We start from the raw sequence: 23,432 nt of genomic DNA on the forward strand, positions 1-23,432 counted from the left end.
GACTGTTATCACTGATGAATCATGAATCTCATGGACTTCTTATTCTTTTGGGAGAGACCCATCAGGACTGCTTCTTGAAGGTCTGGGTGGTGTGATGAGGGAGAATGTAGTGGAAAAAATAGCAGAAATGGTGGTGGTTCCTAAACATCAGATAAAAGAAAGTGTTACAAAGGGCAGGGCTGGTATAACTGACATTTCATCACAATGTGCCCAAATCAAACAGCATCGTTTCCTGGGGTATTGAACAATGCTGCATGCTTTTTAATCACGAGCAAAGCTCTCAGCTGCACTCACAAGTCCTCAAAAACCTGTCTAACTCAAGTAGGCGAGGATCAGCCCACCCATGACAAACTGCTGTGGCTTTATCCTACATACAGTATATTATCAAAAATGTTATGTCTGCTGAGAACAAAAACTCCAAATGTGATAAATGTGGGCAACACTCCAAGAAAGTGGGCTTGTCTTCGTGAGAAAATTACACTTAAAATCACACGTTAAGTTGATTAATTCATTTTAATTAGACTAATCTACAGACCTGCATAAGAAACTGTTACTTCTCTGCAAATATTGCTGTTTTGCTCACTGAAATAAGTGTTTTGCATAGGTTAGCATGCTGATCCAATTAAATTGGTCTGAAATCACATCTTAAGTTTAAAGTGACTTTAGTAGGTATGGTTATTATACTCTGGCCTTCTTTGCACTGAACTTCTAGTTCTCAGTGTTTATTATTACAAATATAGGTGCTGTGGGAAAACTTTCACTGAAGCAGTTTGCATCTGTTCCCCCCAAAGAGCACCCATATTTCTACTAGGCTAGAGAAAGACTTGTGTAGTCCTGGTCTCTGAAGCATGGTCACATCTTTCTCAAACTGCACCTCGTAGACTAGTGGAATTTTTTGGTATGGTACAAGTCACAGTTAACAATACAGCTCTTTTCTGGTGAAAATCTTGGAAGAACAATACTAATGCAAAACTTACTCTTCTGTAATGTGTACTATCCCAATGGAAGGCAAAGCTATCAGATGTATATATATATATATATTTTTTTTTTCTTACCCATCCAAGAAAGGAATGTGTTCTCAGTAAGTATACTAGGATCTAAGATTCTTTGAAGAAATACAAGCATCAACTAATTTATAATCACTGTAAATTTGTTTTCTATGTGCTTGCTCTCTGATTGCCAGTCATCTTTCTTTTATTGTATTTTACTATTTGAACTTCATTATGAAAAGAAAAGCTTGCAGGAGCTTTTAAGATGTAAAGAATTGCATTAGAAACAGGCTGTAAAAAATCTTGCAAGAGTTGCTTAAGAGAGACATGTTGCTGTGACATTCACGTCTAAAGTCAATACGCTGGGACAAGTTTTCATCTGCAAGACTGGTCATTTTAAATAATAATAATAAAGTCTGATTCCCAGTGAAGGGCAGAGGCATGAAAGTAGAATTATTTTAATGACCTAGCCAAACAAGTCTGTCAGGGAAGTCTTGCACACTTCTTCATATAGTTTTGTATAAACCAATAATATTTTTTATTGCTTGTTTAAAGGATGCAAGGTATGTTTTTATGTTACCTCTTCCAATCATGCCTGCCAAATACGTTTTACCCCACAGAAGCCTTTGAGATGGCTATTATACAATTTGGCAGGAAATAGCTTAATGATCATTAAGTAATCTTTCACACAAGCTGCCTGTATTTTTGGAAGATGTTAATTCTGTGAAGTGGAAACCTAAAAGTGTAAGTAAGGATAGATGGGAGAGGAAAAGAGTGATTTTTGTGTTGAAACAGTTTGACTTCAATTTTCACCATGGTGGGAAGCAGCTCAAGAATTACAAGCCATCTCTATCATGATCCCAGCTACTGCTTGAACTCTCTCATTCCGTTTTTGTATCTTACGTGGGTCTTATAACATGTATGACATATCCCATGATTATTTTTACTACATAAGCATCAAGCGATACTGTTTGTATCTGAAAAAAAATCAGGTCCTCCTCTGACCATATAATTTCTTGAGTTAAACTTACTCAGGTCCCTTTTTAAGGAAAGAAAGGCCTGTTGATTCTAGAGCAGTTGGCAAGGCCAGGTCAGGAATGTGGAAAAGCAGCACCCAAGAAACAAATTCCGTAGGTATGATTCAGTATGTATGATTCAGTATGTTGGAAGCATAACATTGCCCAGGACTGATGTGTTCCTGTTTTCACTGAAGTTAAGGGTGTCCTAAGTTCATTCCACCGCTGTAGCAGAGGAGTTAGGCTCCCGGGAACTCAACAGATGCCCAGGTGACAGCCTAGTTAAGCTGTTGCAGAATTACTCAAGCAATGCTGGCTTAGGCTAAAAGAGGATCTAGTCTAATAGGTGGGGTTACGTTTTTATCCTTGGTAACATGGCTGTGACTTTTACACAGCAGTCTGCGGGGGATTTATACCACGTCCTTTTCAAGGGGCAGACTTCCCAGAGGTGCTCACAGATGCTCTGTGAAGACTGAAAGGAGCCCCTACCTGTGTTTTGGGAGACTTATACCACCATGTGTCAGGACTGCTTGACCTCTCAAAAGAAAGGCCCTGGGGGAAAAATGCTCTGCTCACTTCCCTTCCTTGCCTGCTTTTCCCTCAATGGCCCTATGTACCTAACCCTTTTCTGTGTGCATGGGTAAAGAGAAGAGAACAATGCAGGGAGCTTTGCCCCCTCTTGTACAGTCAGGCAAAGCTAGCAGCTCTTTTCTTAAGGGGCACAGAGGTGACCTCCTCCTTATTTTCTCTGTATAAACATGCCATCCTAATGTGGGGGACGCAGAAGCTGTTCCCATGCCACTCTCCCCTCTGCAGCCACGTACAGCAAGACCATTGTGGGATGAAGTAAGCTCATACTGCAGGAAGTGCTCAGTAGTTAGCTTTCCCCTTGAGTGTTCAGTATGAGCTGTGATTAGCTCATCTGGGAAGTAGGGGGAAAAAGTTTCTACATCTGCCTATTGTGAAGCAGATTTTTTGTTGGTTGGTGGGATTTTGTCACTATTCTGTAGCTATTTACTTGGACACAACCCCAAGACAGAACTCACAATTTAGGTCTATATCCTTTTTCCATTCAGTTAATTTGAAAAATGTTAAAATTTCACTTATGTTTCTGGTATGGACTTCACTGAATTTGTTTGTGCAGACTTGGCTAAACAAAGAAATAAATGCTTTAAAATTCACCAGCTCTGTAACTTTCTACTGCTTGCCACTGGTAAAATATACAAAATCAGCTTTCAAAGTGTGCATGAAAGTAATTATGGTATAGCCAAATATTTAAGAATTCTGCTTTTTCAGAAAATATCAACTTCCATCACCTTCTTACTTTATATGCTGTCTTTTGCAGAATCAGTTACACTTAAGTAAAGCACGTAAAATAAATAGAAAAACAATTCTCTCCTCCAAAAACAACAATCACTAGTGAGAGTTGTGAATAGTTTCCTAATTAACATGAATTTATAATTTTAGAATATTTTAAGGTAGTGTAGTCTGCAACAACTATTCTTTCTCTAAAATCAATGTCTGTTTTGTGATGAGATATGGTCTGCTCAGTGGAATAGATAATCATACCCAAGATCACCACATGAATTTTGAAAACCTGAATCTTCTCCTTTGTGACATCTGTTTTTCTTCTCTGATTTTGAGTCCTCCATGAAGAACACAGACAGTTCTGTATGTGTCCTCTTTAAAATTTCTTCTGTAAGAGATGAATCAGTAAGTGAAGAATCCATGACTCATTTATACAACAAATTTCATGAACTTCCCCACCTATGTGGCCTGATCATACCCCCACTGACTTATCTGCTAGACAACTTTATTTCTTCAGCAAATAGTTATTTTCTTTTCATTATTGCTTCAATCAAGAGATTTTTATTGACTTATTACTGAAATGGGATGCATAGTCAAGCTCAAGATTTCTAGGATTACAGTCTCTGCCTACTAGGATGACGGGTATGTATCATAGGTAATGATATTTTCTGTGGCACAAGTATTACAGATAGGTTTAATCTGAGAAATAGTGTGTGTTTCTGTAACTGTTAATAGCAGACGGTTGGATATTTCGAGTTTATGCTTTGCTAGCCCACTAAAAATGAAATGAAGACAGCAGAAAGCTAAAAACAGAGCTACATGGTCAGTCATCTCCATTACTGAACCAAATGTTTTACCTCTACCAAGACAATTTTGGGGGGAAGGGGAAAGAATGGAGGTGGGCAGGGGGCGCCAAGCTTTGCACGTCTCAAAGTGCAAAGTAGCAGAAGTCATTCATTCTTGCAATAAGGTGGTTTGATAGAACAACGGTTATAGTTAAATGGGGAAAAACATAAAGATACCAATATTAAGATACTGAATCCCTGCAGTTCCTGCTAAGATTGTTTCCCAGACTGCCATGGGACAGAAAGGATAAATACCATGTGTAAATGTTGTGGGAAACAGTACAAGTTTGTTATGCTCTAATTAAGCCATTTTTTCTAAAACATATGTGCATGAATAGACCCATAAAATTAAAAAAAGGTGGGATTACTTGCACTTACCAAAGTGCAGATCCTATGTCCAGCCTCTGTTTTGGTCATGACAGTGTTTTCTCTTTTGAGCTTCACAGTAAGAGTTGATGCACACTGTCCTTTGGAGGATGGTTTACTTGCCCTTTTGTGAATTTCTGCTGAAGCCCAGTTTTACAATTCAGCATATTCAAAGAAATGTCCAAAAAATACCATGCACCTTTGTGTTTCCTTAAAATGTCTGCTTCTTGTTCTCCTTCATCCCCTCACTATTCAAAATTTGTTCCCGTTTTTCGTTCTATTGCCAATGTATAGCTCTGGCTATTTAGTGAATTTGTTGTTACTGCTGCTCCATCTGTGAGTTGCAAAAAAACTGTTTAAAAGAAAAATAGGAATAGTGCTTTAAGAATTTAAGAATAGGAAATGCTCTGGGCAGCAACCAGAAGGCCTGCCTAAAAATAAGTGCTTAAGCCTTGTGTGTCTGTTGTCCATACTTCTACCTTTCCAGTAAAGGTTTAGAGTTCTAAAAGTAACTTTCAAACAATCCAGGGCTTCCTGCAGTTTGGGAGTTTTACAGTCATTTCCTATTTCAGTGATCAGGGATGTTCAATATAGTCAGCAAGACATTCTCAGTTCTGTTTACCAGTCCACAGTGTAACTGAATGTCCTGTAATTTTTAAACACAATAAATTCAAGGACGCTCTAGAATAATTTGATGGTTTAATAATCTTTATCCTAATAAAAATAGTTTGGTGCCTTGGTATAATGTACATTTTACAGTAGTTAGGACAGCAGGATTTAATTCAATGTTTTCTCTTTTCAGTGGAAAAGATTTTTTTTTCCTGTGGTTTCTTCTGGTAAGCTGCCTTAGACATGCTCTTAAACTCAGTACAGTTAATTCACCAGGCCAACCTGGTGTGCCCTGTGTTCTGACACTTACAGGATTTTTATATTTAGAATTCATGAGAAGATGCTCGTTAACAAATAATCCATCCATGATAATGCCACCATCTGCTGTCCAAGGAGGAGGGAGGGGAATGGAAACCAGGAAAAAACAAAATCCTGAACTCCCTTACTTGTGCACACTCCCTCCAGCAATCCACAAATCTTATTCAGTCATCTGGGCAGGGACTTGGCAGCTTTGCAATTGTGGGAAGTGAAAAATGATCGCAGTTAAACTTATGCCTAGCATTCTCTTATTTTTTTACAGAGATAGTAAAATAGTAATGCGGTACCAGTTTGTAGGCATATGCCTATGTATAGCTTTAGATGGCCCCTCCAGAGCACTCGCAAACTGCTTAGAACGCCGTGCATGGGCGAACTGTGCTGGTGACTTCAGATTGGGTCTGAACTCCCACTCTCTCAGCTGTTTCTGAAGACTCGGTGCACTATGTTCTTTACCCTTCTCTGAATGGCACTGTGCATTACTCGTAGTAGCACCATGACTTACTACTGTCTCATACTATATTAAATATCCCTTTACTTTTTTTTCTTGCAGTGGGATAACAAAGGAGAGACAAGAATTTCTTTACTTGATAAAATTAGTCTCTTCAGCACCTCTGTATGCTCTTGTAGAGCAGTTGTGCAATGCTGATATAGCAGACTCTCAAAAGCAGGAGACCAGGAGGATGGTCCTTTCTCTTCTTCCCCATGCCTTCCCTATTCACTGGCCTGTTGTTGTTACATTGTGAGGTTTTCGCGCTTACTAAGTCCACTGGACTGCCAGTCCAATGTGGAAGGACCTCTGCTATTGAAGCTGCTCATTCCCTCACTGCTCAGCTTGAGCCTCCTCCTTCCTTTTGCTTTTTAAAAGCTTCTTTCCCTGTTCCAATTATCAAGCAAGCTGGAGCTCTCGGAGTATGAAGCAAAATTGTTTACAAACAGCTGGGTTTTCAGGGCTGTCTGAGTAGATGGTCTGCCTGCTTCACAGCCCAGCCCAACCGGAGCTGGTGACTTCATGCCTGATAGGAAAGGAAGACACTGGAGAGAATATCCATGTTCTAGACAGAACCCCTATAGAGATATATGTAAATTTATTCTTTATTTGTGTTGGAATCTATGTAATATCAAGACACAGCAACTCATAGGCAATTAAATTTGTGATTAATGTGTTCCAGTGTTTTATTGTTTGTGTGCCATTCCTCACTAGCTTTGTTTACATCATTATAGTCAAGGAGTCAGTGGGACTCTTGAACTTGCCTGTATAAAGGCATAGAGACATGCAGCTTGCTAATCTTCTGTTTCAGAGGTAACCTCTTTCCTCTAATGCATATTGTCCCCTGTCTGCAAATTCTGTTACCTGTTAAAAAATAAATAAAAGGGTCAAGGTCTTTTGCTCCTCATGCACCCTTTACAACTTCCCTCTTTTCAGATCTGACAGGTTGTTGGCAGTTTTGTACCCATCTGTATTTCCCTTATGCCTCCACGTCCTCACTGTCTATTCCTAAACACTGTGTTTTGTTTCACGTGGCACAGCATGAAACTAATGCCGATTGCTGGGTACGAGGTCTAAACTAGCTTAGACACCTGTAATCTCACTTTTTCTTCCTTCACCCCTTAAGCTCAGCCCTCTCTCCCAATTTCTTTGCAGCCATAGTAAAGATAATGCTTGGAGGAGAAGTCGGTCATTTGTAAGAGGTGTATTAGCTATAGAAATGCCAACACGATGCAGAGGAAAAACTACTCATGCAACCTTATTTTAGAAGAATTTTATCATAGCTGTTCAACTTGCTGAAGCAGGTAAAATTCTGCATCTTAATTCTTCTTAGTTCTGTGTCCCTTCCCATTCACTTGTTACAGGCTCTTGATCTTGGTATGTTTACTTCTATTAGGCTATCAGACAGCCTACTTGAAGTACCTGCTTCTGCCGCCCACACACTAGCATATATAAATATTTTGGTCCAAGCCCTACTATCAGCTCATTTACTAAGTGATCTTGTTATTGTGCTTCCCTGTGTGTGGCTCCATGCCTGAATGAAAGCAAATGGTCTCCCTTGGCAGGGGCCACTTGAGCAAATGATGGCCTTCGTCCCCGCAGCCCTCCATCCCCTGCATCCTGTAGCTCTTCACTCTTTGCTGTCAAGTCATTTGACAGCAAAGCTACGAATGACGGAATCAGAACTAATGTGTCCTGTGGAAATGGATGGAGTGGGTTGTGTGTAAACATAGCTTTGCTTGGTAGCGAGAGTTCTTTTTGCCTCTGATTGAGACAAAAAATCTTGTCTCAGTGAACCAAGATGTGATCGCATTGCTTCACCTCGTCCCTGGGCAGGCCTGTTCCAACACTCGCTGACAGAAATTTTGGCTTCTACCCATCCAGAGGTGGGTAACTTTGTCTCTTCTGAGACAGCATGTGTCTCCTTTCTGTTACTACCAGAAATAGATATTGCATCAGTGTAATCGTAAATAAACAACTGGCTTTCCAGAATGCAGTCCTTTTCTTGTAGGAGAGGAAGTGGAGGCATTCCGGATAGCGAAAGTTTTGATTTTCCCTGTATCTTATGTTCCTTTTTGTTTGCACCTAATCAGCATGTCAACTGAATTTTTATTAAACAAGCAAAGTCATTTTGTCAGTGGTCTTATTCTTATTTTGGATTTAGTCCCTGACTTAAACATCACTGAAGTGACAAGAGGTCCCTCTGGTCTAGTGATGCACCTCTGCATATACACTTATGTATCTAATGGAACATAGCTCTTCAGAACAACAGAAAATTCCATATTTTTTTCACTCTAAATTGTTTCACAAAATACATTGAAACACATCTGCCACATGTGAGGTGTTGCCTCTTTCATCCGATAGGGAGAGCCAAAGAGCTTCTCTTCAGTGACCTCAACATTCGCATTTTAAAATTTTTTTAATATTATACTCCCAGAAGTTTAATATTATACCTGCTATTTGAAGTGTAGAGTTATGATCTTTCCTTCCTCTGTTTTCTGTGTGGCTTGATGGCGTTCCTGGTGCACAGCTGGCTCCCTTATAGCAGCTATTCCTGCATATTTGTGCCTTAGGCAATGGCCTTCTTCAGCGTGGTTCCTGGAAGGCTTGTCTTCTGCGACTAATGCAACTTCTTGTTCTGTTTTCAGCAAATGTTGATGTCATCCTATTCTTCTATAATTCTGTACTGTTTAATGTGACCATTCCGTCACTTTCTTAAAGATGTCATTGTAAACTTGCAGACTTTGCTATGTTAATGCTTATTTTTTGTGTTTAAACGTTATAGCAGTGTTCTCAGTTTTCTTTTTAATGGTATGATAAAGTGGTTACCCTTCTTGACTTCTCTTCTGCTTTACACAAATGCCTTTATTGTTAGTACAGAACTCTTACTTACAGATGTCTCTAATTGGTAACTTGGATTTCAACTTAATCATTTAATAATGAAAATAGTTTCTTTACAGTGATTGCTGCACAATGATGTGTTTCTCTGTACTGGTAAAGTGCACAGCTTTTCCAAAACAACTGAATATTTTTAGCTGGCCTAGTAGCTGATGCCATATAGAACATAGTAGTTAAATATTTACTGCTCTTATGCACTAGATTAAACTGATTAACAACTTTAGCTTCAAGAGAGAATTTTCACTGAGGGCATATTAGCAAGAAAGTACCTCTTACCTCTCAGTGGAGAGAAAGGCAATCAAAGTATGTGGCAAGTGACCAAAGCATGGGAAACCTATGTTTTGTTGTACGTTCTGTCAATGACAGATTACTATTTTTAGCTAAGCAGCTGTTTTCTCATTTGTATTTATTTTAATTACTATTATTTTAAGGAAATGGGAGAAGCAAATTCCACTAACGCATTCATAAAAAGTCTACATTTATTTTACCAGCAGGGTTTGAACCACAGACCACTACAATGTGAGCTCAAATACAGGCGTAGTCATCAGCTTCAGGGTGGAGCAACCTAGACAAATATTTCTCCCACATGCCAATGGATTGCACACTGCGAGACAGCACTAGTGTGCTATATTTCATGATTTCTGGCTTCTGTTGCTTTCTTTGAGGAGTCATCTGTTTCTGTCTCCAGAGCAGGAGTAGAGGCTCCCAAGTGTCACTAAATATGAATGGTCAGTCAGTTGGAAAACGTGAAAGCAGAACTTGCTGTCTTGTGTTTTTCTCATAGCACAAAATGTTACCTGATTTGGCAAGGCGGTGAACTCAGCAATCGCATTTGCTTGTGTGTTATATGCCAACAGTATCAAGTACACTTTTAAGCTCTGAACATCAAATATATTCCTGTCTTCTCCCAGTTTTCCTCTGGCTCATTAAATGTTCTTTTTGCACAGACTGGCAAACCCCATTATTTTCTGTATTCTAGATTCTGGCTGTCGAGAATAATTTTCTTTTCAACAGAAGATGTTTGTTATAAAAAGTTTGTTATAATAAAATATTTCTTAATGATCACTACTATTATGAGGTTCCCAACTTCTGCTTTACATTTAATCATGGCATCTGTGAAAAATACAACTTTCATATTTATGCTATTCACAAGGAATACATCTGATGCAAATTTAAGCTGTTCTGGTTTGGAATAGTTGAAGTAGTAACTTTTCTAACTTTAAATCTTTCTTACTGATGTTGGGATGGAGAGAGAGTTCTCTATACCACATGCCTACATATGATATTCATCTGATGAATCAGATGAATGTGATAGGTACCATTCACCTAGGAATATCTTACTCTGTCAACTAATCGAGTTTAGAGAATGTTTCCTAACATTTTCCCCACCTGAAGAGCTTAACATTAAATATGTGTTTTGCCAGGGTTTGATTCTTACTGAAGATTCGCACTAGAGTGAACATTTAGTCTTTTCATTTCCCATCTTCTTTTCTGCAGCCAGCTGACATTCTTTTAATTAGGCTGGTAGCTGATGATTGTCTATGTTGTACTAAAAATCAGAGTTCAGTTTTGAGGGCCTGTGACAGAAGGCTAATGAAAAACAGCTCTTTCAACCATTCTTAAGATTTCTAGCTTTTTATTTTGCCAAAAGTACTAGTTCAATGTAACTAATTGTATGTAGTGTGTAATTCATTTTTTCCCTTTTGAAAAATACTTTCTACTCTGTATCTATAACTGTGCATTATTTGAACCTTAAAGTAGAATGTTTAAAAATGGATGTGATAGTATTCCTACAGTAACTGAGAAAAGGATATTACTGTTCTGAGCTTAGGCCCTCATGATGCTAATATTTGCCTTTCTGATAAATTGTTAAAACATGAAGTCTTGTTATCATTACCAGAGTTTCTTTCTTCAGATCTTACAGGACAAAGTCTTCTTTTAGACACTATTCTTGAGCTTTCAAGTAATTTGACATGTTCTGTGTGAAAACAGCATAACCTTCTGAAATTGCCAAATAAGTGATATTAATGAGCTCCCATTTTTAACTATCAATGTCTTCCTGTAGGAGAGATTACGGTTAGAAGAATTACACTTACCGCAATCACAGATTGCTAATGTTTGAAACTAAAGGTTATCAACTCATTATTATAGTGGTGATTGATTGTTGTTTATTTTAGTCTCTCACTACTCTGGTACAGACAGATCCCTAACTTGAAGTTTCCTTATCTTCCAAAATGTTTATATCTCTTTGTTCAGACAAGTTCTTTTTCTTTAAATGAGATTATGTGAAAAGAATTCATATTCTCTAACTGACTGAGGGTTAATGATAAAACCCAATTCTGCTTATTCTATGATGTGTCTAAAGAATAAAAACCTCCTTATTCTCCGCAGTGGTTTGGTGGGGTAGCCAATAGACACTTTCTTAGCCAAAGATCAGAATAGGTAAATAGTTTCCATTTCTATGTGTATGTACAGATACTGTCTTCCAACACTTGAAAGAAGTTGACAGGTGAAAGATGGTGGGATGACTTTCTTCTTTTTCCTGGGCCGTGCGGGGAAACTTGCATTACCATGCTGCTGAGCAAATATATTGCTATTTCAGTAAATTAGTATCTCTGAAGCACAAATGTCACTCAAAACAACCCACCAGTGACATCCAGATAGTAATGTTCATAAGTAAATATAACCCACACATGAATGAATGAATGGAAAATTAATTATTTTCAGCCTCGGAGTACTGCATCAAAACTGGTTTAAAAAGAGACTGAGTAAAATTTAAAGTGATGCTGTCAGGCTAAACAACTTGGGTCTCTTGTCCTGTCGTATGTGCAAATTCAGAGTTGTTTGAATGGAATTGTTACTCTGATGGAGTAAAATGACAGCCATGCTCTACCATATGTAACAATTCAACTGAACAGATCTGAAACTTGCACTGGTTTGGGAGCAAAGTAATTCCATAACTTCAGTGAAGTTATTGAGTTTATACTAACACAGTAAGGAGAAACTTGGTCTCTTATCTTCCCCAAAGTATGCTGTGCAGCATTTTAATGTTGCTCAGGAATTAACAGAAATGTCAATCATGCTTTAACAGAGCCTAAAAATACCTTCTAGTCAAATGCATTGTCACAGAAATACTGAAAATGTAAAAGGACCCACAATTCTTGCTGATCTTTATAGTTAGTTGCATGGGCCTGCTCAGGTAGGAAGAGTTTCTCTTGGAAAGTGACATACTAATCAAAACAAGATACATTTTGTTATTCTAGAGACTGTATAATACTATTGGTTTAGCATAGGCACTGTATAAATAAGCATGTTAAATGAAGAGTTTTTCTAAGCAACTAGTAAGTGTGAATCTCGTAGATGTCAGTGGCCAAAGTCTGACCCCCTAAATAATGTCCAAGCTGCCTCTGAGCAGCTAAACTTGCTAGTAGTTGCTACAAATCTCAGCTGTTGTAAATATGAGGTGGTATTGAGGGAACATGAAATTTTTTAAAATAGCTTTGTGTTAGCTTCTGTGTCAGAGGCAGGTAGGGTCTTCTTTAACCTCTATGCTATCTGCTTACAAGACATTTAAGCAGATCATAGATATAATAGATAACCTTTCTCAGCATAAAAAGCTTGAGATTTCTTGTGTGCTTGCTCTGTCAGCAAGTTGCTCTATCAAGTAAGCCATCTCATTCCCTTGTTTTCTACTGAGATATACATAGATTGCACTATTCTGCCATGAAATAACACAAATGTTTTCCTGAATACATTATTTAAAATATATATTAATGCAGGGGAGGAGTGCCCATTTTGCTTGAAAAATTTCTGTTAAAGATTTAAGTAATATTTACAGCTCTGATTACGTGTCATGGAGATATGGTACTAGATAACTTCTTAATTATTTTTACAGGTGCTAATTAGTCTCTTTAAAAATGATTTAGTTGTTTCATCTCATTTAATGTTTGCTTTTGTCACTTTTTTTCCTTGTGATAAAACGTGAATTATAAAACTCTTCCATATACATCTCTAGTAAGTACGTAAGTTCTTTAACCACTCTGCATGCTTAGTCTAAATGCACATAAAACATTTACATTTCTGCTTTATGTCACTATTCATTGCTGTTCTCTGTGGAGGAAAAATAAAGGAGACTTGAAGTTCTCTTAATGTATTTTTATCTTCAAAAGTCAAGCAGCTCTCTTAAGTATTCTTATGGTTTTATTTCTACAAAACCATACCAATAGAAGGACACTGTCAAATACGCTGGGCCTCAGATCTGGTGTGCTATTTGATGTTTACAATGCAATAGTGAATATCCTGGTTAGTTGTAGTCTTTCTAGTCCTCGCGCAGGGAACCAGCTGTAGGACTCCTCAGCAGAAGAAGCTGTGAAGCAGTTGTTCCCTCATCCTTCTACTTTTGGCTATCGTCTCAGAAGTGAAGCTTTTCTGCAACTGCTTTTGAAGTTCGGGTATCTATAGCCTCAGCCATTACTTACCTCTTCTGATCTCCCTTCCTCCCTGCTGTGCTGGAGTGCTTTGGCATGGTCACGCTCAGCAGCCTTTAGGGCATTCAGAGCCCCCCCCCGCCCCCCCGCCCCCCATCTCTCCCGGTGCTGCGAGCCTCACCTGGCAGTAGCCTGAGTGGAAGCTATGCAAGGCTCATTACCAGCAGTGGAAAAAACACTGTTTAAATGTCCTCGCTTCTGTTTCTGCCCTTTAGCATATATTCTTATTGAAATATTCTTTTTTCAACCTGTTTCAAAAGACTTTTTTTTCCTAGTCAGTATTAATGTGCTAGATATTTAAACTCTACTGAGGCAAATATTTTGAGTTGTGTACCCTTGGTGCAGATGAGATTAACCGAAGACTGACATCTGCAAATATTTAGAATGGTGTATGGTACACTTGCTTCAGTCTCACTAAAACTAATGAATTAAGTTTGTAAAGTTGTATACCTTATATCTTTATTTTCAGTCACTTGTATCTTGATTCTGTATACCGAATCATTATTTTTCAGTATTTGCAATCTACATCCCCAGGCCATTTCTTGGACGTTTATGCAATTAGTTTAATGAACTTTGCTTCGAAGTTGCTGTGTGATTAACAGTCATTAGCTCCTAGGCTTGCCAGATTTACAAATTACTTAGAGATGTCACGTTCTGCAGTTAATTTTTCGCACTCACAGTATAGAGCCCAAACATTTTTGTGGCAAATTCACCCAGCTAACAGGCAATGGGAGAAAGCCGGGAGATGGCTGTACAGGTACAGCGATCTCCTGCCGTCCTGCATCTTCCCTTTCTGCGATCGCCAGAGCAAGTCACGTTTAAGAGAGTTGCTGCGCGGTTTGTCGGGATCCGTTACCAGTGCATTGCTCTTCCACGTAGGCTGCGTTAAATGTTTATTTTTTGAGAGCGGGGGAGGGAGCCTGCAAGCCCCGCTCCGCGGCGGAGTCGCGGCGCCTCGGCGCTGCGCCGCCCCCGCGCTGCCTCGCCGCCGCCGGCCCCGCGCCCCGCTCCGGCCGAGCCGCCCCGCCGCGCACGCCCGCAGCTCGCGGGCAGCGGCAGCAGGCGGCGAGCGCCCGCGGCGCGGACCTGGTTACCGAGCCGCTTCCTCCGGCTGCGGGAGAACCCGCCGTTCCCGGGCTGCGGCCGCCGGGCGCTGCGGCCCGCGGGCAGGCGGCGCCCGGGGCGCGGCGGGGCGGAGCGGAGCGGAGCGGGCTCGCCGGGCCGGGCCCGGCCTCTGCCGCTCCGCGCCGCCCGCCTCGGGCCGGGCTGCGGCGGGAGCGCGGCCCGCCGCGCCGCCCGCCCCCGGCGGAGCAGACCATTGCGGCTCGCCGAGGAGGTGAGGCACCTGTCACCGCCGGCTGGCGGCGGCCGCGCCGTGCCGGAGGGGGCGGGCGGCGGGCGGGAGCGGGGCTGCGGCGGGGCGCGGCGCGGCGGCTCTCCTCCCCCGTGCCGTGCCGTGCCGTGCCGCGCCGCGCCACGGGTGTGCGCGCGGACCCGTGTCGGTGCCCCAGCCGCCGCCGCCGCCTGCAATGGCGTTGAGGCGCCGCGGCGGTTGCCGCCTCCTGTCAGGCGGGCGGCGGCAGCGGCCGTTCTCCACGGAGGCGCCGAGCAGCCGGCGGCCGCGCTGAGGCGGGCGGCGCGGCGGGGTAAGGAAGCGCGCGCGCCGCGGGCAGAGCGCGGGGGAGCCGCCGCGAGCCGCTTTTGTTCCCTGGCGCCCGCCGGGCCCGGCCGAGCCGCGGCTGCGCCCGCCGCGAGGTGCTGCCTGCCGCCCGCGGCCCGCGCCTTCCCGCCTGCGCGCCGCGCGGCCCCGGCGCTGCCCGCCCCGCTGAACTTCGTGTCCTCCCGCGTCCTTCCCCGAGAGCCGCCGGCAGGGCGGGGAGGGGGCGCGGGGGTCGCTCGCGCAGGTAGGCGGGACCGCTCGGCTGCGCTCCGGCCGTTGGCGCGTGCCTCTCCCAACCGCCCGCGGCCGTTGGGGGCCGCGCGCCCCGCTCCCGCCGCCGCCCCTCGGCGCGGCGCGGCGCGGCGCGGCCGGGCGCGTTTCCCGGGGCGTCCTGCCGCATCGCCCAACGTGATGTGGCTTCGCCGTGCGGGTGTATGTGCGTGTGCGCGTCCGCCCCGCGCTTGCTTGCGGCGCCCAGCGGGCGCAGGGCGGCCTCGTTCGCCGTGCGGCGCCGCCCGCCCCGGCGGTGCGCAGTCCCCGGAGCCGCGGGGCTGGGAGCCGATCCCGCCTGCAGCCGCCTGCCTGCGGCTCCCGGGGCCCTGCCGTGCTCCGCGCGGTGCTAAAAACGCTGCCGGGGACGAGGGGCAACTTTTCGTAGCTGGATTTCACTTTCTGTGCTATTTGAACCGAGAACGTTAACTTTGGGTGCAATTTTTCTGATTCCATCCAGTTCCTGCTTCGTTTTGGAGCAGTCTTTCTAAGCGTGTTATTTTTGATGGTATTTCTACCGTTATGTTTCTCTGGGAGAACAAGGGTTGTCTTGCAGTGCCTCAGGGAAGCAGAACCATCATGCCTGGATGCATTATTTTATGGTCAGATATAAGGCACTCAGAGGTTTGTTGGGGTTTTTTTGATCTGTCTTTTCTATTATTGCCGTAGAAGAGTTTGATGCAATAGAAATAGGAAAAACAAGGCGGCAAGAGAAATACCACTATGCATGTTTGTGGCATGCTACATCTTTGCGAACAGTTAGACCTGATAATCCATGCTTTCACTGTGCAATGTTATTATAGTTACTTTGTAAGTTTGGTAATTATTCAACAATTGGTTTGAAAAAAACCTGTAATTACGTACGAGTTTTTCTACGTTTGTGTAGTGTTGGGTTGTATTTTTTCCTTTTTTTTTGTAAATGTTATTTTAAGTAACTATAAAAATGGAAAGCGTCATTTAGATTTAAAGAAGTACAAAAGCATAACATGATTCAGAAAGCCTTATTTTCTGTTGCAGGTTAAATCTACATTTGTTCCCGAAAGCCCTTGGTCTTGCTGCTTTGTCACAGTCGACTGCGTATGTATAGATACTTTCCTCCGGATCTTCTATCGTGTATGGCCCTGCCAAAGAGCAGTGCTGCCTAGGAAACACTTCTCAGCCAGAATCTCAGTTGTAACAGATTGCTGAGAGTGGTACCTCCATAATTATGTAAGCTGGTCTTGCACTCCTGAAGTAAACATGATGAAAACAGAGTCTTCAGGAGAAAGATCAACCCTCCGAAGTGCCTCTCCTCACAGGAATGCTTACAGAACTGAGTTCCAGGCACTGAAAAGCACCTTTGACAAGCCGAAATCAGATGGAGACCAAAAAACGAAAGAGGAAGGAGAGGCCTCCCAGAGCAGGGGGAGGAAATATGGCTCAAATGTCAATAGGATTAAGAACTTATTTATGCAGATGGGCATGGAGCCCACTGAAAGTGCTGGAGTTACCCCTAAAACAAGGGGCAAGGGTGGTCCTCCATCACCTCAAAGGCGAATTAGGCCCAAAGAGTTTGTAGAAAAAACAGATGGTTCAATTGTAAAATTGGAATCTTCTGTTTCAGAAAGGATTAGTAGGTTTGATACTATCCATGATGGTCCTTCTTACTCTAAGTTTACTGAAACTCGGAAGATGTTTGAGCGAAATGCCCATGAAATGGGACATTCCAATCGCTATTCCCCAAAGAAAGAGAAAGTAGTTTCCAGTGAGCTTCCGGATGAGTGGTGCAGCTCTAAATCTCACAGAGGCAGCACTGATTCATTGGACAGTCTTAGCCCAAGGACAGAGACTGTCTCTCCAACTGTGAGTCAGCTCAGTGCAGTTTTTGAAAACACTGACTCACACAACGTAATTGTTTTAGAAAAGTCAGAGAGTAATGAAGAATACTCTGTAACTGGTCACTATCCACTAAACCTGTCTTCTACTGTTGCAAACATCTCCTCCCCTGTTGCAAACCTGGAGGGGTTCAGTCCTCTGAAAGATGCCAGCACGTGGTCTCCGCCAGCCAAACAAAATACAAGCTTGGTATCCGTTGAGAACTCCCAACAAAACAGCACAGCTTCCACATCAAGACAGAAAACATCTACAGGCACTCTGTCAGGTTCAAAAACAACTGAAGAAATAAAAAAGAATACAGAGGCCAGTGCTGATTCTGTTGAGAATTGTGTGGTGAGTCCACAGGATCTGGTCAGCGTACCTGACAGTGAAAGGTCTGTGGACAGTTGCGCTAGAAGTAAGTCAAAAACAGAGACAGAAGGTTTGTCGCGACAAAAGGAACGGTCAGAAAATGCAGAGGGTATCTTTGATAGACCTGAAGCTGCAGAAATATCAAGAAATTTAGTGTCAGGTGGTGATTTTGCAGCAGGTGCTGTTTCAGACACTATCGAGTCCCATTATGATGAGACAAGTGAAAAGGAAGTAAATGAAGATGTGAACAATTTTCAGAGTTCCCATGTGTACATGCACTCTGACTACAATGTTTATAGGGTACGATCGAGGTATAATTCTGACTGGGGAGAGACAGGTACAGAACAGGACGATCAGGATGACAGTGATGAAAATAACTGTTATGAACCCGATATGGAATACTCTGAAATTAATGGATTGCCAGATGAAGATGAAATCCCAGCAAACAGAAAAATACAGTTCAGTCGTGCTCCAATTAAGGTAAAGTTTCCTACATTCTTTTTCTGCTATTTGGTTCATTTTTAAATGCAGCTTCATCTGAAGCAGATTTTGACAGTTGGCTCTGAAAAGATTGCAGAGCATCTTCAGATACATGTTTTTGTCACAGTCAGTCAGTGAGCGTAATCTCAGATGATGCAAGGGAGATGAGCTTGTGTCATTTGCTAGCGTCATTTGCTAGCATGCTTTGTGGCTGATGAAGCTAGCAGAAATTGAGAATGACAGCTAGGTTTGCAAAGTTTTGGAATTTTAACATGCATGTTTTGATTTATATGCCTATGAATTATAATCATGTGAAATGTAGAGGTGGGTATTTGGTGCTTGTTGTTTTTTCATTTGAAATTATAACTTCTTTAGATTGGATGGCCTCTCTTACTTTAACTCACCTCAGATGTTCTTTGAAGTTACCATATGGAAACACCATGTCATGAAATACAATGTGCTATTGAAGAGTGATTCTGTCTCACTAGCAGAAGACCATTAATATTCTATGTCTGAATCACTATCATCTTTTCTAGTAGTGTCTTCGCTATTTAAACTTTGTGCATACCTTTATGTATGTTTAGTACATGCCAGTTCAAGAGGCTACAGAAAGGTAAAAGACTTCATGAATGGTGGGTTTTTTGCAGAGATTTTTTTATTTGTTTTTAAGTACCTTGAATTTAGAGCTAAGAATATGGACTGTTTCAAGTATTTTCAGCATTTCACGGCTCAGTCTCAGGGTTAAGTATAAAAGTATTTTACTTTGGAACTGTGTTTAATACACATGGTCTCAAACGGACATTGCAAAAGCAGTCGTTTTTCCAGAAATGACTCTTGAAAGAGACAAATATGGTGGAGTACTTGAAACCTAAACATTTTGAAATTAAGAATCTGAAATGAAATTGACTTTATTTTCATTTTCTGAGTTTACTAATCAAAATTCATAGATTACTTCGAGTCTGATAGTCAAACTTCTTTCACTTAATGTCACTTACAAAATTTGTGCTTACATCATCTGTGGTTTAAGTTAGGGTAAGAGGTACTTGTATCAAGAAATCTTAATCTGAATGAAGCAACCAGATTTTCACATCTGTTTATTGGGGGGGAAATTGCTTTCTGTTCTTCATGCTGTTAAAAGACCATTTTTACACTGAAGGAAAATATTCAGAGCCAAGATAATGGATTTTTGTGTTAATATTTTATTCAGACTTGCGTCATTGACCAAAAATTTTAACAAGGTTTATGCTCCTTCTAGATTATTCCCCTAATTAAACTAACCGGATTTATTTAAGGTTTTTTTTTTTGGAAATGAAGTAGAAAAACTTTTATTACAAAGGATTATGGAAAACTTTTTTTTTTTTCCTGCTCCCTCCCCCAGGCTGTACTAACAGACAAGATGACTCTTCTGTTTTCTGAAAAGTCTACCAATTGTGGGCAGAAGTTTCTTTAATAATATTTATAATGGTTCCAGCATATAGGAATTCTGAAAATAATTACACTAATTTTATTCTTGAAGTGGTAGAATTTTTTTAACACTTTTAGTTTCTGTTTTGAACGATAAAACAGTGACATTTACTTCAGCATATTGCTGTGGTCTGTGATCAGACTGTTTTTGCTCAAAAGAATGAGACAGTCGTGCCAGGTGCTTTAAGTATGTTCTCTCTCAGTTATTATTTAGTTGTAAAACTTTTCCTTCTTAAAATTTTCTTGCTGTGTTCAGTTCACATTACATGTTATGAAGTAATAATTATAGTCCATTAGGAAAAAGCACCCAAAAGTCATGTGTGTAAGCAGTAAAAGAGTACATTTCTCATGGTTTTTGGAATAAAGCATTCTTAACAGGCTAACCCAAAGTAAAATAAATACTGCTTTAATTATTTTGGCATCTTCACTGTCCATTGTAGATAGAAGAAAAATGGAGTAAAAGCTGAATTTGGAGAACAGCGTGGAAGAGAAAGTGATTTGGGAGATCCCCATGTGATTGCTTTTTGTCTTGTCTGCATCAAATGCATTCAGTGTGTCAGTCATGTGGGAAAAACAGAAGTGAGACCTTGTGGAGGACTTCTGCTAAGAGGAAGAACTGCAGCAAAAGTTGTGGAAAATTCACAGCTGCTCATTTAGCCTTTTTCTCTGCAATTCCCTCAGCAATGCCAAACAGCATAAGCCCGGGCAGGCTGCCAGCGTCATCAGGTCACTGCGCGGCCACCTCGCTGCGGGCAGAGACCCGAGGGATGGGGAGCTGGAGAATCCCCCCAGGGATCCTTAGAAACTTGGGATTCCCTGGGCTCACACACTGCCTCTTTGACAGCCTAGCTAATTTGGCTCACCCCTGGAGCTAATGACTAATTTTGCCAAGCGGTTTCTACCTGGCAGCATGTATCAATGATTGGTTTGCAGGGCCTGAGGGACTTGCGTTCTGTACCTTCTCACAGCTTTAGCATACGAGCTTATCAAATCATTTACTTTACTCACCTGTTACATGGGGTTGCTAACTGAATATATAACAACCGTTGAAGAATTCTTCTGCTCTAGGTAATTTTATGTGTTGGTGGGCTAACTTGTTTGGTTAATATTTTTCTGAAACCTCACCTCATGCATAGCTTATCTGAGAGAGAGGAAAATACAGAACAATGTAGGAGTATTTTCTGAATGGTTGAAAATTGATCCTCTGTTAAAATGAAGCAATTTTTACTTACCAGCTCTGTTAGGTAGGAGGGTTAAAAGTTCGATTCAAACAGTTGAACACTCCAGATGTTTAGTGCTGAGTTTTCACGATATCATCTCTCTGCTCCTCTTCCACATTAATTAACAAAATTGGATTTTTGAATCTGTAGCCAGTGAAATAAGTGGGTAGTTATTGCCTTAAAGTTGTTACTTAAGGCTCTCAACAGATTTGGTTAAATGTCTTTGGATTGGTTATGGTTAAACTACTTTTTCAAGGGATTTTTCAAATAGACATGGTAAATGTAATAAAAAGAGAACTGAGACTGAAGAGCAGAAAGATTTTGTTACCACCGAAGGGAATCCTCCCTGTTCCTTTAGGAGAAACTCTGTGGACTTTAGGAAGTAGTGAAGTCTGAGTAGAAGGAGGAATTAATAAATAAAATGTGATTAATCAAACTGATAAAAAGTTATCTCTGCTCATCATCTGAGCAGGAAAAACCATGGTTACTTAGAAACCTGCTATAAGGAGAAGCACATGAGTAAGTGGTTATAGGAAATTCTGCTCTTGCACAAGCTGTAATTTTGCTATCACAGATCCCATGCTCCATGGGCCATTTACTCAGCTTTAGGATTATGGGATTTGTTTGCTTATCTGGTCTCTGAAGATTAGTCTCTTGAGGAGTACGTGGCTGCCCGAGGGCCATTGTAGGCTTGGGGAGTTTCTAGGTGTTTGGAATGTCACATCACTTAAGCAGTTGTACATGTATTTTGGGGCTCAAGTCAGCTTTGAAAAGTAAAAAACAGTCTAAAAGAGTGTGGACATGAGTCTGTGTGCTGCTGAACAAGGTATGTGCATGTTTACAGTCTAAGTATTTATATAGCAGTAATGTTCAGCGGCTTTTGTCAGCAGTGGTCCTTTCTTGTGTCGAGGTATTCTGTATCTGCTCAGTTGTATAACTGAAGCTCTTCAAGGCAAACAAAGAAGAGAAAAGTGTAATGAGAAGAAAAATTCAGTCAAATGGTTTTGTCAGGGATACCCTTCTATCAAAAGGAGCAGAAACTCTGTGATTTACTGGCCTTCTGTTGAGTTTTGTGATTTGCTGAGTTCAGTTACATGCTGCTGCCCAGCCATTGCAAGCTCATTGGACAAGGTTTGCCAGCAATACCGAATTCATTAGCTGAAGACTTTCCACACAGCAGCAAATGGAAATGTATTAATTGTCCACATTACAGTCCTTTTTGAGCCATGGTCCCTCCATCGTGGCTGGAATTAGGATGGAGGATTAATGTCCACCTCTCTTCCTCTCCCCAAGTCCAAAATGTCTGATACCTTAACAGCTGATGGGTTACATCTTCAATTACTGCCCTATTTTTGGTGCCAGGTACATGTTAGACCATTTAAAGCTGTTTGCAGAAATCAGTGTCTGCTGTTGACCTTTCTTTTGCAACCTTGTACTTGACTGTGCCCTAGACGGTTGGGGGCGCTGGGGAGGAGAGGGTAGTATGTGATCAGACCCTATGGTTCCTGGGACAGAATTTGTTGTGTAAATAGGGGTTTTAGCCTAAAGCTGCTGCTTCAGTCTTCAAAGTTCCCTATAGCTTCCTTAGGGTGCAGAGATGATGATATTTGCCTGAGACCTCTCTGCATTTTGGGGTACGTAGGAAAGGTAAGAAAGGGAAAGAGAGGGATATAGCAGTGGCTTTTCCATACTTCAGCTAATGCCATAAAAGAGGATTATATGATCGCTAGTATCCTTACTTCATATGTGCTTCCTCTCTTCTGCCATGCAACAGGACTGAATTTTATACACTGCAGCACTGCTGTTTTCCAGATTGTTTTGTTCAAATTGTGCCTTGTTCAGGAATCTGAATTTGTACTACTTTTTTTTTTTTTTTTTTTTTTTTTTTTTTTTTACAGTGAGCATTTGAAGAGGTTTTACAAGAAGTGCTGTGATTGTAGTTTAGTATGAAATATAAATGACATTTATTTGAAAGTTGTTTTGAAGTTTCTTGTGAACTATATGTTGGTGTATCTTATTTAAAAGCCAGCTATAGCAGCAAGTCTTTCTTTTAGTTAGTCCTCATTTGACTCACTAAAATGTATTCAAGCATGTAAATGGTGGTGAGGAGAGAATCTGAAACAATCTGAGGTTGTAATTACTTTGGAAATCTTTGCTCTGTAAAATCTTTTTATTCTTTGTCTAGTAAACATTGAAATGAAGTATGTTGGAAACATTTACAAACTTTAGAGTTGAAAGTGTTTGCCAGATTCTGTGTTTGGTATGGTATTTGCCCATTGTTATTGAAATGTTGATGAAGTATTTAGGATCATAGAAGTCATAAGAGAAGGTCACCTGTTCACAAGCAGTTTACAGTCCAAGACTACAATCCTGCCAGTGCTTCTATTTGTGTTTTAGATAAGTGAATATGCAGTTGGACTTAGATGATCTCAAGAGGAGCCTTTCAACCTCAATGAGTCTATGGCTCTAGGAATAAAGGAGTCCCAGTGTATGTACAGAAAGATAAGGATGTGTAGTTTCCTTCTGAAATCACTGAAATGATATTGTCCTTAAATTTGGTTCCCTGCTCTGGCCACCACATCCATGCTTTGTTTAAACATTGGGATTGGAAGGTAGTTTTTTACTAAAGCATGAAACTAGGAATTAAATAGGCTTAGGTTCTGTCACTGATTTCTCCTGTAATAATGAGTAAGTCACTGAACCTTTATGCTGGTATTTGAACCCTGTAAAATGGGTAACAAGTTGTTCTTTGACAGCTCAGTTAATTTCAACTTGTAAAGTAATTTGAG

General features: G+C 41.3%; 1 protein-coding gene across 3 annotated transcripts in view; it reads left to right on the forward strand.

Annotated features, from left to right (window-relative positions):
* Positions 1–14,285: 14,285 nt before the first annotated feature.
* PPP1R9A (protein phosphatase 1 regulatory subunit 9A) overlaps positions 14,286–23,432 on the forward strand; it is a 155,940-nt gene continuing 146,793 nt past the window's right edge. Inside the window, exons 1-2 of one of the 3 annotated variants that reach the window (XM_064506081.1) lie at positions 14,286–14,659; positions 16,271–17,959. In XM_064506081.1, coding sequence (XP_064362151.1) covers positions 16,493–17,959 — 1,467 coding nt within the window. In that variant the 5' untranslated portion in view covers positions 14,286–14,659; positions 16,271–16,492. Of the gene's footprint in view, positions 14,660–14,726; positions 14,970–16,270; positions 17,960–23,432 lie in introns of those variants that run through there. The other 2 variants (XM_064506082.1, XM_064506083.1) reach the window with 2 other exon arrangements.

This window comes from Dromaius novaehollandiae, chromosome 2 (genome assembly GCF_036370855.1).
Source record: "Dromaius novaehollandiae isolate bDroNov1 chromosome 2, bDroNov1.hap1, whole genome shotgun sequence".
NCBI lineage: Eukaryota > Metazoa > Chordata > Aves > Casuariiformes > Dromaiidae > Dromaius > Dromaius novaehollandiae.